This window comes from Spermophilus citellus (genome assembly GCF_964194105.1).
Source record: "Spermophilus citellus genome assembly, chromosome: 1".
In the NCBI taxonomy this organism is placed as follows: Eukaryota; Metazoa; Chordata; class Mammalia; order Rodentia; family Sciuridae; genus Spermophilus; species Spermophilus citellus.
The window spans coordinates 209,700,097-209,720,061 of NC_138182.1; the positions used below are offsets into that span (position 1 = coordinate 209,700,097).

The 19,965-nt window shown below is 34.6% G+C and overlaps 1 protein-coding gene across 9 annotated transcripts in view; it reads left to right on the forward strand.

Annotated features, from left to right (window-relative positions):
- KIAA0825 overlaps positions 1–19,965 on the forward strand; it is a 387,377-nt gene that overhangs the window by 165,949 nt on the left and 201,463 nt on the right. For 6 of the 9 annotated variants that reach the window (XM_081298010.1, XM_081298004.1, XM_081298009.1 and 3 more), the window contains one exon: positions 3,776–4,148. In XM_081298010.1, the coding sequence (XP_081154136.1) occupies positions 3,776–4,014 (239 nt within the window). In that variant the 3' untranslated portion in view covers positions 4,015–4,148. Of the gene's footprint in view, positions 1–3,775; positions 4,149–12,199; positions 12,425–19,965 lie in introns of those variants that run through there. The other 3 variants (XM_081298007.1, XM_081298005.1, XM_081298015.1) reach the window with 3 other exon arrangements.

The following is a 19,965-nucleotide window of genomic DNA, read 5'->3' on the forward strand; positions in this document are numbered from 1 at the left end:
CGCCTTGCATGCGTGCGGCCCGGGTTCGATCCTCAGCACCACATAACCAACAAAGATGTTGTGTCTGCCGAGAACTAAAAAATAAATATTAAAAATTCTCTCTCTCTCTCTCTCTCCTCTCTCACTCTCTCTTTAAAAAAAAAAAAAGAGCAGTGGAAAGGGATCCAGAAAATATGCACAGGGTGAATCTCCATGAAGAAGAGCTCTCTGAATGTTATGATTAGGAGGCAGTTAGGTGTCATTCTTGGTGAACCAAAGCACCCCAAAAAAATGCCTTAGAGATCTAACTCCCATCTTTTTTTTTCCTTCTTTAGTATTGAAATATTAGTTAAATACACATCACTATGCCAGGAGCTGTTGGGAGATACCTAAAGTCAATCACACATAAAAATTTAGATTATAAAAAGTCATAAAATAGTGCTAGAGATATAATGAAATAATGAGAAAATGTAAAATACTACATGAAATTATTTTTTCATAAGGCAATATGTTACCACATACAAAATACCTGGCTTGGAGTAAGGGCAGTGCATTCAAAGGTCACTGTCAATAAAATGTCAATGCATGCTTTGAGAAATTTGGGATTCTAGTATAACAGAAATAGTACAGGCAAACTCCTAATATCTTTGTGACCTTGGGACAATTTACTTAATTTGTTTCAATTTTACTTTGTTCATCTAGGATTACTTTGTTCATCTAGGATAATTGGCACCCATTCCATAGAGTATTCTGAAGATGAAAGGAGATGTAAAGCAGTTTATGTGATGTTTGGCATACATTAAGTACTTTGTGAATAGTAATTTCATTTTTATGGAGCTGGTATAAATCTGAATTCATAAATTCAGATGCACACGAATGAATTACTTATTGTCTTTAAGGCAACTTTCTGAGGATTGTCAGCCCATCCCACTTGGCATTTCACCCTAGATGATGTTGGCACTCAATCCTTCTTAAACCCAAGGTGACACACAGGGCCCTGGGAAGCTCTATCCATCATCAGTTGCATGGACATCTAGTTTCTCAGAGAGACATTTTATCCCTCTCCAGCTGGTTCCTCTGCATGCAGAAATATGTTTGAAACCTTTTGTGAGGTCAAGAGCCCTTGTCAGCAACCTGGCTTCCCTTACGCCTCACCCAGGCACTACCAGCAAGAGCACACAGGCACTCTTTCTTGCAGACCCAGAAATTTCTCTCTCGTTTCAGAACTCTTCTCACTGAGCAATCCAAACTCACCCCTGCTCTGCTGCCAGGAAACATATGATTTCACTGGGAATCACATAGTAGTGACAACATTTTTCCTTTTATGGTCAACAAGAATGACTATTTTATTAGTTCAAGCCAAACATTCTTCAATAGATTTAGCTTTTATCCTTCTTTCTTTTTTAAGTCCAAGAAGATAAATGACTTCAGTCTATCTGCACTTTTCAAATAACAGAAATCCCTGGGTAAAGTAAATAGAAATAGACTACTTTAGTTTAGGGCAAAGGAAAATAGGAGAAAAAAAATTCATTGAAGTATGTCCACACATTTTCACAATAGTAGAAGTAATAATAATATTTGTTATTTTTGGTGTAACCATTGCTCTTTTCCACCCCTCTTTCCACGTATGTGTTGTCATACGTGCTCCATTGATTGACTAGCTTCAGTTCCCTCTCCCTCCCAGCAGTCTCACTTCCACACCCCCAGCAGATGCCTGTGGGCTTCTTATTACACCACCTCTTCTGTCTTTCTGAAAGTCCTCCCCACCTCAACTTTGGCATGCTGATAAACTCTATTGCTCCTTAAAGGTTTGGCTGAGAGAGATCTTGTTGTTCTGCCCTGCAAAATGTAAAACATTATTCTCTGTGTTTCCCCATTGCTTTATATTTAAGGCACTTAGAATTAGGTGATAGATGAATTTGTCATTCAAACAGATAGTTTTTAAGAGTAAAGGAGGATGCTAGTAGTATTTATGCCAGGACAATAAGACATAAGACAGATTGCCCCAGGCAAACCAGGATGGAAAGTTACTTTACTTATCTTTACATTGCTATAATTATTGCTATAATTATTTACTTGTTTATCATCCCATCCCCAAGTAAATAACAATACATAGGTGCACAGTCAGTGAATTACAGGCAAGTGAAGTTCTCAGCACCTGATCCAATAACTGACATATAGTAAACAATCAGTCAGTTCATCAATTTATGGATTCATAGTGCTTTTATTGGAGGACCACATTCTAGTCTGAGGAAATAGCATAGGCCAAAGAAAAGGATACAGGAGGGCACGTTTGAAAGAAATAGCAAATAAACCCTGTGGTAGGACAGATATTTGGGATTTGGAACATAATTTGGGAAGATGTTGTAGAAATTGTGAATCATCATGCCAAGGAATTTTTTGCAAGTGGAGTCATAGGGGAAGGTTTAAACACAGGAATAACATGAAGGATAATGGATCCTTGTACTTAACATGAATTAGAGAGAGGGGAAAGTAGAGAGAACAGCAGAGAGTATTTGAATAAAAAACATGAAATAATGGGTGCCTGAGTTCGAAATATTTTCCATTTAACATTTTTGCTTGGTTTAAAAAGAAAAAAAAATCAAGACCTTTCAGAATTCAATTACAGAAATCCAAATTAGCCTATCTAACTAAAAGGGAAATTGATCATCTCAGCTAACACGAATCTATAATCAGCGCTGAATCCAGGTTCTCAGTGTCATCACATCAGGAATCTTCATATCTTGATTCTGCTTCTTACTGAATGAGAGTCATTCTCAGTCAAGTTCTTCCTGAAATAGCAATCATCAATTTCCAACCAGCTAGACAAATCTGTTAGAAAAAGAACATTGTTCCACCAATTATTCCACCAAACACCCTGAGGAAGGTTGTCACATTGGTTACCTGCCCATCCCTGAACTGATCACTGTTAATGGGAGATGTCAGGCTCTGATTGCTCAGGTCTTGGTCACGTGCCCACCTTTGGTAATGGCAACAAAGTAAACCATGTTAAGTTAAGGATAGGGCAAGGGAGGTGGGTAGGGGCTTGAATAACTAGATAAAGAAAAAACTTGTTTGAAATGAATATTAGAAAGAAAAACCAATAAAGGCTCTCTACATAAAGTCTATGGTTCTATTTTTTACTTTTCAAATGATAGTGAGCTCCTCTAGATTATTAAAATCAAATCCCAGAAATAAAATTGAGAGGAAACATAAAATTTATTAGCTTCCAAATGAGCCAAAATAAACAAATGTACTCACTTCAAAAGACTTTAGATTACATTTATGCAAGATATAAGTTGACATTATCATTATTCAGTATTTTTGCTCATTATGATGCTGCTTATCCAAACAAAATAGAAATTGTTATTTCAACTTTCCATCCATCCCATAGATGCAATAGTACAGAAATTTCTGATTACTGATCTTTGAGGAAGCCATAATGGAGCAAGAAGAGAGTTGAAAAAAGCAATTAAAATGGCACCATTTTTAAATTGCATTCTGTTGTTATATATGACTAACTAGAATAATTTTTTTTAAATGGCCCCATTTTCATAGAGTTCCATATGTGGTTTTATTGAGGAGCCAATCGAAAAACTTCTCCATTTTGAAATGACAGGGTCAGTGGGTTTGATAAACATTCATTGGGTTAGCTAGACCATTGATTTGAAAGAATGTGGTATTTCTCTTATGCAAATATTAATCAAATACATTTCATAGCATTATGCTGGACTGATAAGAATTTAATCACATTCACTGATGCCTACCTTACTACATTGTTTTTATTCTTTTCTAGCACACACCTTTCAAGACCAAGTTTCTGATACAGAAAATAATCTGAACCAAGGATTCAGCTTGACAGAAGCCATATTTAAAGTGCTGTACCACTGCAATTTATCTCCACAAACTTTTGGAAATGTTTTTGTGAGCTACATGGAAGAAGAACAATTATGGGACTTTTTGAATTACACCCCAGGTATGAGAAATTTACTATTTATAAAAGAAGTGCTTTATAGATACTTAAAATGCCTTTAAAGATATTTTAAAATTTTATTGATATTGGGTTTGGTGAATTTTTGTTTGTAAAAGTTTACCTTACATTTTTTTCCAACATAAAGGCCTCTATTGGAAAACCATTAAGCCATTAGTTCCTGTCAAATTTAATATATTTGAAGATAAAAAGAGGTTGGTTGAGGGTAAAAATTATGTAATGCAGATATTTTTTTTATTTTGAGGAAGTGCTTTACTATAAAAAGTTAATTTTGTATTTACCAGAGATTATGTTTTGCTGGTGAGCATATAAGACATAGTAAGATATAAAAATATTGTGATTCTTTGGGTACATTTACTCAACAAAATGATGAATGAGACTATTGGTTATTTTTTTTCAACTATAGAGGGGATTTATTATTGTGGCCATAGTGCCTTTCTGTTCAAGGCAAGCATGTTCTGTGATTTCTTTGGGGCCATATGTTTTCCCCATTGTTCTTCTGCCTTCAGCTAGAGAGGATGTTAAAGAGAGGGCAGGTTGTATATCTGAATAGGAGGTATTTATTGTTTCATCCTTAATATTCTGCCTTTAAATTTCCATATTTAATATCTTGGGAAAACAAAAGATGAAAACGTAGGTAGTGGTTGTTGTGATTATCCTGTTATTCCAGTTATGTCATTTACATTTGGCTTTCAACCCATTAGCACTCTTTTACGCTGCTTTGGAGCCAACATTTTCATAAAAATAATCCCTAGGCTCTATAAAAAAAAAAGATTGAACTGACTCAAAATCATTCTTTCCGGACTTTCTGACTGTCCTCCAGCTATTACTTGAATATCACTTTAGCTCTTTAAAGGTCATTGTGTTTCATCTTCTTTTGGTCAGTCACTATCCCTGCAAAACAGCAACAGACAACTTTATGTAATGGTTTCAAAAATCTGAATCTATCACTTAAAGATTCTGTAACAATTATCTTCTTTCAAAGTTTTATCTTCTAGTTTCTGTGCATTGCCTCACTGCATCCTCTTTACCCAAAGGCAGTGCTAGCTTCTAGGTACAAAGATTGAATTAGAAGGTTGGCTTCTGATGTGGTAATTATTGAAATAAAAGAAAACTCACCTTGCAAGCCCCACCACCCTCTGCCATTTTTTAGTTGTTCTGAGAAAGTAACAGCTATGAAGAATTTAACAAGATTATGAAGTGACTCTCATGTTCCAACCACTATTTATTCTTCCACTGCTAAGTTCTTGGACCACTTTTGACCTTCAGCCCAAAACTGTCTGAAAATGACCTAGATGGCCTCAGTGGACTTGACGTGTTGGCAAGAGAAAAGTTTTTAAAATGTTACTAGCTCTTAATGTGTATTCTCTTCATCTACACATTGAGGACCCTTTACTCCAGGAAGTCAGACAAGTCTTTGGAAACAGGTGTTACTAGATTCAAGAGCCTTAATTGTATGGGGAGACTCAGTTGTGTGGGAAGAATATAAAATTGGTAACATGCCCTTGACCTTCGTATAAGTAATTTCTCCACAAACATTAAAAAATATTCTCCTCTGGCTGTTGAATATTATCTGGAACCTGAGAACTACAATGGTCATGAGGGTCTGTTTGTACTTTTGTTTTTTCTCTACTAAAAGTTTATAACAAATTCCCTTTCTGTTGTTGATCATGGTTATTTTAAAAATGCTAATAAAATAATATAATGTACTAATCCATAATGAAATTGAGCCTTACACTGTGACTTCTGTTTAACTTGTTAAAAGTAAATGTAGCAGAGATACAATCATAACCCCACAATATCTACCTATTACCAGAAATGCATCCAAGCTTCAGTAAATATAATTTATCTACCCAGATTAATTGCAGTACATTATTAAAAAGCCAATGAAGGTATGTTTTCTTCTTGCTGAAACACTGTCAAAAATTTCAGTATAGCTTACCCTAAAATGTCATTCTTACTATTTTAGGGAGGAGAAACAAAGATGAAGTAACCAGTGTCCTTATTATTGAATGAACCAAGGTCGGGAGTGTTAAGAGATTTATCTAAGATTGTGTACTGTTAAGTTGGACAGAATCAAAGCAAAAAAATAAACAACAACAACAAAAACCCCACAGAACTCCAGACACATTGGCCATGTAATTTCTCTTTACTGTTTTCTAGGAGATTAAATTTTTGAAAGATTTGCTTAGTGAACGTATGAGTTCACTAATGAAATATACAATCTGATTTTATTATTAGAAATCCCACACATAACTCCTTAGAATGGGTATGAGCTAAGGGGAGACAACAAAAATGATTTTACCCATTGAAAAAGATTATAAAAGAGACAAATACAGAAAATAATTAAACTAAAGACCTAATGTGGACTTTCAGAAGGCTAATGTACTCTAAAAGAAATAATTTTGGTGGAAATCATTATAAGCTATCTCTTCAAAGTAGATAAAGTAATTTTCAGTTGGGCAAATGAAATTACCAATGCATAAATTTCCTCAGGTGGTTTTTAAGACAATGCCAAAACAGGCTTGAAAATGAAGAAACTATTTTTAAATGCTGCATATTAAATTATAGTAATATACCCAACAGGTATTGTTTCCTTGGCTCCTCAGTATGACATTGCCCTTACTTTCATATCTGAATCAATTGTCTTAGCTCTCTCCCAGACTCTGTAAGGAAAATTTTCAACAACTTAGTAAAATTTCCCAATTAAATTTTGAGATACAAAGCATTCACCTGGGTTCTCTGCTCAACTTTCTAAGCCTCAGGAAGGCAACTGTTCTGGAAAGCAGTATGGAAATTCCTCAGAAACCTTAGAATGCAACCACCATTTGACTCAGTTATCCCACTCCTTGGTTTATACCTAAAGGACTTAAAATCAGCATAATAAAGTGACACAGCCACATCAATGTTTAGTAGCAGCTCAATTCACAATAACTAAGCTATGGAACCAACCTAGATGCCCTTCAACTGATGAATGGGTAAAGAAAATGTGATATATGTGTGTGTGTGTGTGTGTGTGTGTTGCATGCACATGCAATGGAATATTACTGATCCATAAAGAAGAATGACTTTATGACATTTTCAAGTAAATGGATGGATCTGGAACCTATCGTGCTATGTGAAATAAGCCAATTTAAAAAACTAATGGCTGGCCAAATGCTCTCTCTGGTATGTGGATGCTAACTCACAATGGCTGGGGAGCAGATAGGGAAAAATAGAAGTACTTTGGATTAGACAAAGGAGAATGAAAGGAAGGAAGGGGGGATGGGAATAGGAAAGATAGACAATGAATCAGACATTACTTTCCTATATGCATATATGAATAAATGACTAATGTAATTCCTCATCATGTACAACCAGGAGAATGGGAAGTTCTATTTCACATACATATAATGTCAAAATTCATTCTACTGTCATGTAGAGCTAATAAGAACAAATTAGGGCTGGGGATGTGGCTCAAGCGGTAGCGCGCTCGCCTGGCATGCGTGCGGCCCGGGTTCGATCCTCAGCACCACATACCAACAAAGATGTTGTGTCCGCCGAGAACTAAAAAATAAATTTTAAAAATTCTCTCTCTCTCTCTCTCTCTCTCTCTCTCTCTCTCTCTCTCTCTCTCTCTCTCCTCTCTCACTCTCTCTTTAAAAAAAAATTAAAAATATTATAGAAAGAAGAGCTCTTTAGAATGCATGTACAATGCTAAATGGTTTTTTGTTGTTGTTGATGAAATTAGTTTATAGTGGTTTGTCTTCATATCAGGCAGAGTGATTTCCTCATTCACCTACAAAATAGCTTCATTGTAGTTTGGGTAGATGTAAATTAGCTTTCAAAAATTGGAAGACTGTCTTTGTTCTACATTATAGCTATTTATCCTGAGCCTTTTATTTGGATATCCTTCCAACTGTCTCTATTTTTAATCATTTTTTAAAAAACTTAAAAATACTTTATTGTAGCATAATTTACATACAATAAAGTTCACTCATTTCAAGTGAGTAGTCTCGCCCACTGCCCACACAGGCAAGATATGCTGTGTTCTCCTGCATGTAGTGAGCTGGCTGCAAAATACAAATCACAAGACACAGAAATAATTTCGAGATCCAAGGCAGGTTGGCTCTGCAAACTTAAGGGTCCTGCTTCCACACTAGAAGGAGAAAAAGAGTGAGCCCGCATTTTTATTTTTATATGGGAGATACACAAAGGCTTTTCCATAGAATATTCTTCACCAAATAAGGCAGGGGTGGGCTGTCCAAGCCCAATGGATAATGCCCAACTCTGGAGCTACAGAGCAGCCTCTATGCCCCAGCAAAGACTGAGGTCACATGCTTTGTGTAATAAACCACAAAATGACTTGCAATGCCAGACCAAAATCTCCTTGACTTCAAGGCTGAGTAGAGGCTATGCAAATAGCTCAGAGGTGGTCCCCCATAGAGGAGTTCAATAAACATGACCAATATGTAAACCTGTGTGACAATAAAGAGTATTTCCATCATTTGCAAGAGTCCTTTCATTCTTTTTTGTAGTTAATTCCTCCTTCAACTGCCAACCCCATGAAGATACTGATGCACTTCATATCATAATAGTTTACTTTACATCATTCTCAAATCTCATATAAACAGAAGTCTAGGTATTCTTTTGCATCTGGCTTAATTTGCTTACATTATGCTTTATTAATAGTTTATTTCTTCTCATTATGGGTAAGTATGCACTGAGTAGTATTTTATTGAATAGTGTTTTCTATTTTATCTATTTGCCAGTTTGATAGACATGTGGATTGTTTCTAGTTTGGGATTATAATAAATAAGTAAACACTAGTGTACAAGTCCTTGTATGAATTTTAATTTCCCATTGTAAATACTGGACCATATGATAAAGTACATGCTTAACTGCATGAGAAACTACTACCTGCTTTACCAAGTAATCTTTTTCACATTCTGCCCAATAATGTACAAGAATTTTTTTCATTCCATATCCTGGTTGACACTTGAATTGTCTTTTTGATTTTGGTCATTCTAAAGGTAATGTAATATCTCCTGAGTCTTAATTTACATGTTCCTCGTGATTTATGACATGTGATACCTCTTTGTATTCTTAATAGCCATTTGAATATATTATTTTCTAAAACATCAGTTCAAAACTTTTGTCCATTTACTTATTGAGTTGTTTGTCATACTGAATTGGAAAGAGTACTTTATATATTTTGGATACAAGTTCTGTATCAGCTACATTTACTGGTGCATTTCCTGCCAAGCTATGGCTCACTTTTTCATTTTCTTAACAAGGTCTATTGCTGGGGAGAAGCGTACTATATACTCGCCTTTCTGCTTAGCAGATGGTTCATTACTTACTATCTGGTTCCCAGTATTCTTACATACAAAACTGAGACCCTAATTCTGTTCAGATTTATTTATTTTTTTATTTTTATCATCTAAAATCTTGAAGTATCAAAGAAAACTTTAATTTTCTGTGTCAAGAAAGTCTGTTATACTTTCAAAATATTTTCAATCATGCTTTTTTTAATCAGAAAACCTTATTTCTAATGGTGTCTGATTAGTCAATATCTTAGTAGAATAGTTTTTTATACCAAAACTTTTTACTTAGAAACACATTCAGATGTAATTTCCATTGCTTTTATAAAACCAAATTAGATTGTTCTTTATTGCATGTAACATCTTCCTTACAGGTAGCCTGAAAAACTCCACTAAATAACTTTGTTCTAGTTATTCAAAGTTATAGAAACTTTTAAATAAATGGAATTTATTGGTCATTAACAAATTTTAGAAGCTTGTACTGATAAAAAATTGATAAACTTAGTATCTTAACCAAAAGGTAAATTTACATAAACTGGTTTATGTCAGAATTGCTGCTGGTGACCTTAGCTTGTTTTTGAGTTAGGACCATCATTCATCCTCCTTCTAAGGATTCCTGATTACTGTTCTGTGAAAGAAAATGGTAGAGTCACAGCTCTTATTGATTGGTATGTACTTGGCTGTGAAATACTTGTTATTTTCTTTTTGGAGTCTTAAATAGAATCATAAAAAGTAAAAACCAAGAAAGACTATAAACATCATCTTATCCACCCTCTGTCTTCCCTTCTCATCATTCTATAGATGAGGACACTGGAGCCCTTCTAGATTAAATAAACTTTCCATATTTTTAATGTTGATTTGAAATATTAGAAAATCAGATGGTGATACATGAATTCTTAAAGTTATATGAATCATCCGAATTTTCTGTTTCTTTGTTCATTTTAGTTAATATGAAACACTAAAATTTATATACGGCAGAAAAAAACAGTTAAAAAATATTATTTTGGATGATACTTTCTCTTGCTTTTCTCTTTTGTTGCTGATAATCAATAATTAATATTTTGGACTTACAGAAACTAGACTTTGGGGCAATTATTGTTTTCTAAGCTATGTGTCTTTGAAACCTAGGCACCCTCTTTAACATTTGGTGAAGAAACTCTTAGAAAGACTATGACACTGCATAACTTGACCACATGTACCCTCACTTACTTTTTTTCCCTGTTTGCTTGCCATTTCTTTTTTTGCTTCCTTTTATATCTGTTTCTTATCCCTACTATAGCCCTTGGTGGATATTGCTTAATCCTCCAAATATTATCTAGTTCACAAGATGTCTAAGGACCTCATATTAAATGAATATCAGCCATACACTCTAACATTGCAATTAAAAATAAAACAACTTTTATCTTAGGTATTAATAATAGCTAATACTTACCTACTACATACTATGTGCCAATTACTCTTCCAAACACTTTGAATAAATTAATTCATTTAATTTTAAGTAACTATTTGGGATAGGTATATTATACTCTCTACAATTTTCAAGATTTTGATTTTATTTTAAATGGAATAAATATACCTTTTAACAAAAAAATAGAGATTGTCTATCTTCTTTGAATTTTCAGAGAACAAAAAATATTTAATTCATAGCTCCAAAGAGTTTATCCAAAATGCATATGAATTATTGATACAGGAAAAAGGCTTCTTTATGCCTTTCAAAGAATTCAAGTTTTGAAACATCATCAAAAAGACAGTGAATTTGGGCTAGGGTTGTGGCTCAGTGGTAGAGTGCTTGCCTAGTATGGGGCACTGGGTTTGATCCTCAGCACCACATAAAAAAAAATAAAAATATTGTGTCCACCTAAAACTAAAAAATGAATACTAAAAAAAGACAGTGAATTATATCCTCCACTATTTCCATAAAGAACAATAGCTCGACATCTGTTGGAGGTATTATGTTTAAAAATTAACCTCTCAGGACTGGCTATTACCAAGATCTTCATCATGGAGCTTCTGTTAAAAAGTTATTCTTAAACAAACCAGTCATTTGATAAAAATCACTGGGGAACTTGAGGTCAGAGAAAGCATGTAGTAGCTTTTCTATATTGGTTCAAGTATTAGTCTCAGGACTTTCAGTCATATTGAAAACCAAACAAACAAAACTTTTTTATGAAATATATCACATAAGTCCTGTATGTACATCATGGGTAATACATATAAAGATGGTGGGAAAGCAGGAGAGCAGGGGAGAAGTAAGAAAGGAAAAAAGAAAGAAGGAAAAAAAGTAAAGAGGAAAGAAAGAAAAAAATGATGTGAAATTCCATCAGTTGTTGAAAATCATCATTGACTTAAAAGAGTACATCTTTTAATTATTGTATATATTTTTAAACAAAAATAGAATGTCATTTTCTAACCTACTTTTATTTTTTAAATACACAACATATGTCCTTATAATACAGATGAATATCTGTATTGTATACAGACCTAATTGAACAACTCAAACATTATTGTACATTAGATAGTTTTTAGTCTTTCTTCATATATCCTTTGTATATTCTTAATTAATTTCTTAGGATAAAGTGCTACAGAAAGCAAAGATGAGTAGTCACCAGGTAAATAAAATGTTAAGGCTTTTGATATTATTTGCCAAGTTGTAATCTAAGAAGGTCATGCCATTTATATTCTACCAGCAGTATCCGAAACTACCAGTAGATATTGTTATTTACTATTATTTTAATTTTCATTTATTATCAGGAAGAAGTTTCAAATGTTTTATGAGATGATTATCAATTATATGATTTCTTGGGTAAAATTTCCTCTCTTTCCCTTTACGTCTAAACTAGATTATTGTGAAACAGTATTCCCAGTTGAATGAGGTACAACCGATTGCCTGATTCTGCTAACCATAACATGCCTTCTGATTTTAAACCCTCAGTGTGCATGGAGTCTGAGCCAGAGGTCATTCAATGCTTGAGGTTGGCACTGACTGACGCTGTCAAGGACATTGTCCAAAAGGTGATATCTATGATGAACCATGAGAGAAACTGTGAAACAAACCTAAGCAAGCACAGTGTTCCTGATAGTCTGCTTGAGAGCATTCCAAAAGAATGGAGTTATACTCCAAAGGAAACCAAAAAAAAAGATTCAAGCAAAGGTAAGTATACTTGTTTTCCTAGAAAATATCCCCTAAGAAAGCAATATTCCAGGATATTTAGTTAAGTAAAAGTCTAAAACTATAAGACTGATAAACCATATTAATCTTTCTTCCTCCAAGTATATCTGGGAAAACTGGAACAAGGAAACTAGAGATGCAAATGACTCAATTGGTCATCTTTTTTTAACAGTTCAAAATTTTCTGTGATATTTTGTTTTTGTATTAGTATTCACAGATTAGTCACATGTTGTGGACTAAATTTCTCTAAATCTATTGAGTAATCTAGAATTTGTACTTTCAGAAAAACTACTCTGATATTCAGTTTAATTATTCTTCCTTTTAAATTTTTCCCCTGAAACCACCAATTATTATTACTTTTTCTTCTTGTTAACACTCCTACATGCATAGCTTTTAGGTAAAAAAATAGCATTGAGTTTGGTAACTACATGTGTTTTTCTGACAGGGCATTTTCTCCCAGTCCTTGTAGTTCTGAATTGAGACTTTGTTTCTGTTCAGAACAATGCATCCACCAACTACATTTAAGAACCATCAGTTTACATTATTTATTTATTTATTTTATTAGCTAAGTTCTGTCTTAAATGTTTTCTTCCTGTCTACATGTAGGAAAATTTCCAGAGTTTTCACAAAATTCCCTTGAAAGTATATTAAATATTAGTTTTTGCGAATCTTCTTTTGGTTTTCTACAATACTTTTTCCTTTCATATTCATCTCTAAGAGAATATTTTTTTTACCATCTCTAAGGAAAATTTCATCAATACTTCAGTGGAACCCACAAAAGTCAATTGAAGGGACTGGTCTTTCTTTGATTCTCCTCCATGAGATCCTAAGTAATGTAGCTCTTATTCAGCGACCTTATATTACAAACTCAATCAATTATCTATCTGTGACCTTTCATAGTAATGCTTTAATTCTGCCCAAGCCCTATTAAACTGCCTTTGAATCTAGTAAAGCCATTTAATTGAAATTGGAAAATGTCACCTTTTCATTACTTAAGTTCTTCCTTGCCTAAGAGTTGTTGCCATCTCTCCTTCATTCTAGCTTTGGATATTTCATACATTTGAATAAAGCAGGGGCATGATCTATAGTTAATGTGCCATGCCATATTAGTGGCACTGTTTTTACTTGTGGCTTTCTGTTTGTGAAATATTTTGGTTTCTAAGAAGCATTTTAGAATATCTGTGTACTGTTTTAAAGAGTTTCTTGCTCCCAAAATGCTTATTTTACATGGATACCAGTTATTAGGGTCTGCCTTACTCAATAACATTTTTCATAAAATTATCGCTAGAAGTACAATATATAGCCAGTCACAAAGAGGTGCTGGATCTGATGAATACATAAAAGAAAGTGACTTTATGAACCATATTTTTCATTCTAAGTGGATATGACACTAGGGGAACACCATTGATCTTCATTTCTGTCCTCTGAGTACAGGAACTCTTAGATTAGCCCTGCTCAACCTTTATATTCACTCCTTATCCACACTTTTTTGCTTTATTCCTTTATTTTCATTGATAATCCACACTTCTGTGGTTGAGAGTAAGCCCAAAATATTATCATTTATTTTAAATTTCACAGGAGAGAATTCACACTCACATAATTTTTATTATAGTATCATTATAATTGTTCTATTTTATTATTAGCTATTATTAAATTCTTACTGTGCCTAATTTATCAATTAAATTTATTATAGTATATATGTATGGTAAAAAACATAGCATATGTGTTTTAGCCATCCACTGGAGGTCTTGGAATGTATCTCCCTTGGATAAGGGTTAGGAGACAACTGTAAAAGACAGAGACTATTTGCTGGACATTAAGTCATCTATTCATTCAATAGGTGACTTATAAATATATATGAGGCTCTGTATGTATATATATGAGGCTCATATATATATATGGCTCTGTATTTATAGTCAGAGATAAGCTATATATGTAATATCTTCTCTTGGTCCTTGGAGACTAGTATAACTATTTCAGAATGCATGCAAACACCTCATGGGTGTTCTTTTGTGTATGGGAAGAAAAGATTAAAAGTTTGCTAAAGTCTCACTTGGAGATTGTCACTGGAACCCCTTTTCAGTCTGAGCGAACAACTTGTATGTTAGGGACAATATGTGAGGAGGCTCAAGTGGGCAGGAGCACAATATTAAGGAGAAGTAATAGGCAGGGAAACCTTATTTCTTCTTTAGCCTTCTGTGTACACACCTTGGCTTTGTAGAATCTGGTATTAACAAAACTAATCCTTGCAATACTCAAGAGATCTTAACATATTCCTGAAAATCGACAAATCAGTTATAGCTTAATACTGGGAAGGCAGTGAAGAGCACAAAGTGACAAAGAGAAAAGGCTCACATTTATTTTGATTGCTAATATGAGCTCTCAGTCATATCATAAAGTAAAACAATGAGGATCTAATCAAATTTGGCAAAAACAGATTAAAAAAAATTTAAATAGAAAGAAAGAAACCTGTAGGAAAATGATTGGAAATATGGCTTCCCATCCATTATTGTGAAATGTGAATCCTTTTTAAGTGAGTGTTGTGCCTTGAGGTATTAGCTAAAGATAGTTTGAAGTTGTCTTGATTAGCAAAATGATTTCAAAACCAAGCATCTGAAACCTGAAGATAAACCTCTGTAATTTCTTCAACAGTGTTTTAAGTCAAGTTATAATCATGTTCTTCACAAAATTTGTGTAAACAATGATAAATGTCTTAAGACATTTCTTGTGAGAATTCAAACCTATTGAAAGACAAATAGCCACTACCTTAAGGGAACATTTGTCCTTGACATAGTGAAAATGACAGAGCATGGTAAACAGTATGATGACAAACTAAAAGACATTCCTTTATTTCTTTGTCAGCAAATATCATTACACAGCAACACTGAAGATTTAAAGAAACAAATGTAAATCATACAGGGGAGCTTTACCATACAGTTGGATGAAGATTCAGATTGTTCTGATGTAGCTCAGCTTTTAAGTCTTTGGTTCCTTGTATTTCAAAAGAATGAATACACGAAGAACTAGTTTTATTTTTGTTTTGCTTCTTTGACAAAAATTAAAAGAAAGATGTACCTGTAAAGAAATTTTCTCAACAGTAAATTACTTTTTTAAAATTAAAAAAATGCATTATGGTAAAATCATTGGAGCAATTGCTTCAATGGAAATAGTGGATTCTGGAGAGTGGAAGCAGAGGAAGTACCATAAGGGACATGCATCCATGTCACTGACCTTATGCTGTGTTTAGAAGGATATTGGTGACAGAAATATGTAGAATGCTATAGGAAGTCAGCAATTTAGTTTATTTTGTAAAAACTAGAGATCATACTAGTTTTGTGAAAACCAGCATCACTTATAAAAATATCATATCTGTATACTTAAGAACTTAGACATAGAATTTTCTAATGTGTTTAAAAAATACTGAGAATGAAGAGTTTCTATAATCCTTAAACCATTTTCTTAAAAATATACAAATGAGCCAGGCACAGTGGTGCACAACTATAATGCTAGTGTCTAGAGAGTCTGAGGCAGGAGGATCACAAGTTCAAGGTCCGCCTCAATGACAGGTAGAGCTGTCTCAAAAAGAAAAAGAAACAAAACAAAACTGGGGTTCAGCTCAGTGGTAAAGAACCCCTGAGTTAATTCCCCAGTACCAAACACACACACACACACACACACACACACACACACACACACACAAAATATATTTTCAATTTGTAAGAATAAATAATTAATATTATAGTTAATGGATACTAATTATTCAGATTTCAACAACAGCTTTGCCTGATTGCTTTTTAAGACTGAAAAACAAACTTCATGCTTTTATAAGCACAGCTAATAATATACCTGCTCCATGCTCCATGTGGAGATACATATGTATATGGTGGTAGTAGTGGTTTTTTCAACTATGACAGTCACTAAAACAATGTACAGAAACAAACTGAACTGAGAACCTGACCTTTGTAATAATCCCAGATTTTAAACATAAAAGCATATTAAATCACATTATCATCATCTAAAAATTGTTATTTTGTACAATTAATAGATGATATTTTAATAATTAATTTAAAGACCTTATTTTGTCTTTACTTCATTTGTTGTGAATATCCTCCTCACATGTTTTATAATCCACAAATATATTACAGTAGTTCATGTGTAAGAAGGAAGAAATGATAAATTCATAAATGTCCCAACCATATTGTGTTCATTACAAGATACACATTTTTTTCATACTTTAAGAATTATGAAATTGGCATGGTTTCTAATATTTTACATATAAATGAATTAGGAAGAAGTCAACTTATTTAAATAAAGACATAAAAATGTGTGTGATACAGTGTTAAAAGATTCCTCCCTGGTATATTGTTAACCTCATCATAGATTCAAAGCCCTTGTGATTAGCAGAATAGATTTATTCATTTATCATCAGCTTGAAGGTTCTGATCAGAATTTGCCTTAAGCTTTAATGATGTGTTTGGGTATTTGAGTACCTGGAGCCCTCAGAGTTTATAAAATAGCAGAAGTCTAGGTGTAAAGAGAGTTGGTAATCTTTACCTGGTATCTACTTAGATATTTAAATGTTTGCTCAGTGCCTGTGCTTACACCCTCTTTAGAATAGAGGAATATAAGATGCAATGTTTGAAGTCAAATAACTGACAGTAGAATAGGGAGTATGAAATACAAACACATAAAGAACAATAATAAGACATTTAAAATAATTTAACAACACAAAGAAGAGAGGTCACAAGGAAGTTTTTGAATTTGCTTTTATGTATATTTTAAGATCCATTGAAACATTCATTTGCATAAAAAGAATACACTTATTGAGGAACTCTTTTCTACAGGCACTGAAGGAGGTGCTTTCACACTCTTGGGAAGTGCACTGGCAGCTCTGTGGAGGCCTTGGGGAGATTTCTCCTGTGCTCTTCAGCAACTTTTAATACAGATGTAAAGACAACTCACAAAGACCTAAATAACAACATGACATAAGTAATAGAGATAATAATACAAAAGATGATGCAGCATGGTGCCTTATTGGAGCTGACTACCAATATCCATATGACTGTCCATATGACATATGGACATATGGATATTATATTCAAATAAATTTATGAAAGAGTATAGGACTTCAAAGAATTGAAGTATACAGGTAGGTGAATCATGAAGAAAGGGGGTATTCCATTGAGAATGATAGATATTCACAACCCTGAAGCAGAGGTAAAGTGTATTGAAGGTCTCAAAGAGAAAGTTGGTAGAAACAGTATGACACTGGGCTATGAAGCATTTTGAAAATCAAGCTTTGGAGTCTTATCTTGCTCACCAGTGGAAAATAGCTAAAACAATTGTAGCAGAGAAATTGGATCATAAAAATTGAATTGTATATGAATCCACTGTAATGCCAGATTCATGGGACCCCAGTAGACCTCCAGGAGCTGAATCCAATGCAATCACACAAGAGTCTTTATTGCAAGCTCGAGCCTGGACTCACAACCATTTCTGATGCAGCGATCCCAGGGAGTGAGTCCCTGTCCTCTGTTCAGTGAGGATTTATAGGTTTTGGGGGGATACTTTTATGCGTCACAACATCACACAGCAAATCATTTCACACTGCAGGAAAATCAAACAACAACTCTTAACATTGATTAGCACATTCACTTGTGGGAACAAGTTGGGTAGGGGTGATTGGTTAATACAAGAGGGGGTTTCCTTTGAACTGATTGATTTAAGCCACGAGGGGTGTATGTGCTAAACTACATGGTTTCCCAACATGTTATCAACCACATAGACTACTGGGGGGGTCATCAGGCATCCCAGGTATTTTTGCTGTCTCATGCTGATTGGTCGTTGCTAGGGGGTTGCTATGGGTCCTCACCTAGCCTAACTGAGTCAGGGACACCTGATGCCGCAGATCTCTCCCATTATTTACAGACAACTCAGCAGGGTGGCTATCTGCCAAGGAGTGCTCTGTTGGTTTTTCTAAGGACAAGGGTCATGCCCCCTTTTTTGGACAGGCTTTGCTCTGAGGTAGAGGCTGGTTTCTCAAAAATGGAGTCACATCACTTTCTCACCACAACTGTGGATGAATTTGGTTTTACAGTGCAGAGGAGGGGCCGGACATAGCCTAGAATATGGAGATAAGTCAGGAGAGTATGTCCATTATCCAGGTGCCATTTGTGAGGAAGAGCTTGAAGTAGGGCTAGGTTGGTCTCAGCAAAGATAAAGAAGATTTCAGAGACAACAGGGTAGGAAGATTTACCAATGGTGGTCACTGGTTTTGTATGAAGTATCAACAGGACATCTGGAAGGAAAGAAGAAAGGGAGGAAGGAAGGGAGGGAGAGAAGAGGAGGGCCAAGTAATTTGGAAAGAAGACAATAATGATTATATTGAATTATTGGTGACTCAGAAAGAGAAATGCAGTGCCCAAAAAGGAGCTGGAGCTATAGGATTGCAATCAAGAATGGTTCTCAACTCAGGGTTATTTTGCTCCCAGAGGACATTTGGCAGTGCCTGGAGCAGTTTTGGTTGTCACAATTGAGGGGAATGTTACTGGCCTTTAGGGGTAGAAGCCAGTCAGAAATGCTGCTAAGCATGCCTCATAGGGCACCTCATCCCAACAAAAACTTTTCCAGCCCTGAATGGCAATAGTGCAGACAGAGAAATGTCAATCTAAAGAAATATCAATATATCCTTCAGAGAAGTAGCACCAAGCAAAGGAGATCACATAGAATCACCAGCCAGAGGTTAAGGACTGCTCAGAAAATACCCACATTTAAGAGGTGTTGGTAGAAAATGTAACTGGCATGGGACACAAAGAAGCAAAGAAAAATAGTAGAGGTAAATAAAAACGAGTTTATTGGTTCAATATTCAACCAATATTGAATAACTTAAAAATGAGGTACTATGTGCTAGGTATACAGTAATGACCTCCTGGAGCTTATATTCTAGTGAAGAGTGACAGATAATGAATAGGTAAAGGATATAATTATAACAGGTAATTATAAAAAAGACAACACAACAGGGTCCCATGATAGCAAGGAAGAGTAAGAAGGGACTGCTTTGAATGGGATTTGAATGGGATTTGAAGCAAGTTCATCTGAGAGGGTGACATTTAGGCTAAGAATGAAGAGAAGAGGAGCCAGTCCTGAAAAGAGCAGGGATGATTCAAAGTTCCCCAGGGAGGAGGAGAAATTCTTACAGGAGACTCAGAAGCATCAAAGGCTACTGAGGTCCAGCAGGAATGCATTTGCATTTGTTAATTAAGGGAGGACATCTAGGGTCCTCAAAGCTGCAGCAGTCTTAAAAGATAAAATAGAAGTTATAATTCTGAAATTTCTAATCTTCATTTATGGAAGGAAACAGAAAAGGCAAGTTTGGGATTTGGGGGACTTTAGGTAATGCTGCAGGAGATCCCAGTAGAGTTCTGTCGGAATATGTCAAGCACTTGCTCTTCTCAACAATTTTCTCCATGAAAATTAGACATCCCCACACAACACAAAACCATGCAGTGATGGAACGCAAATGC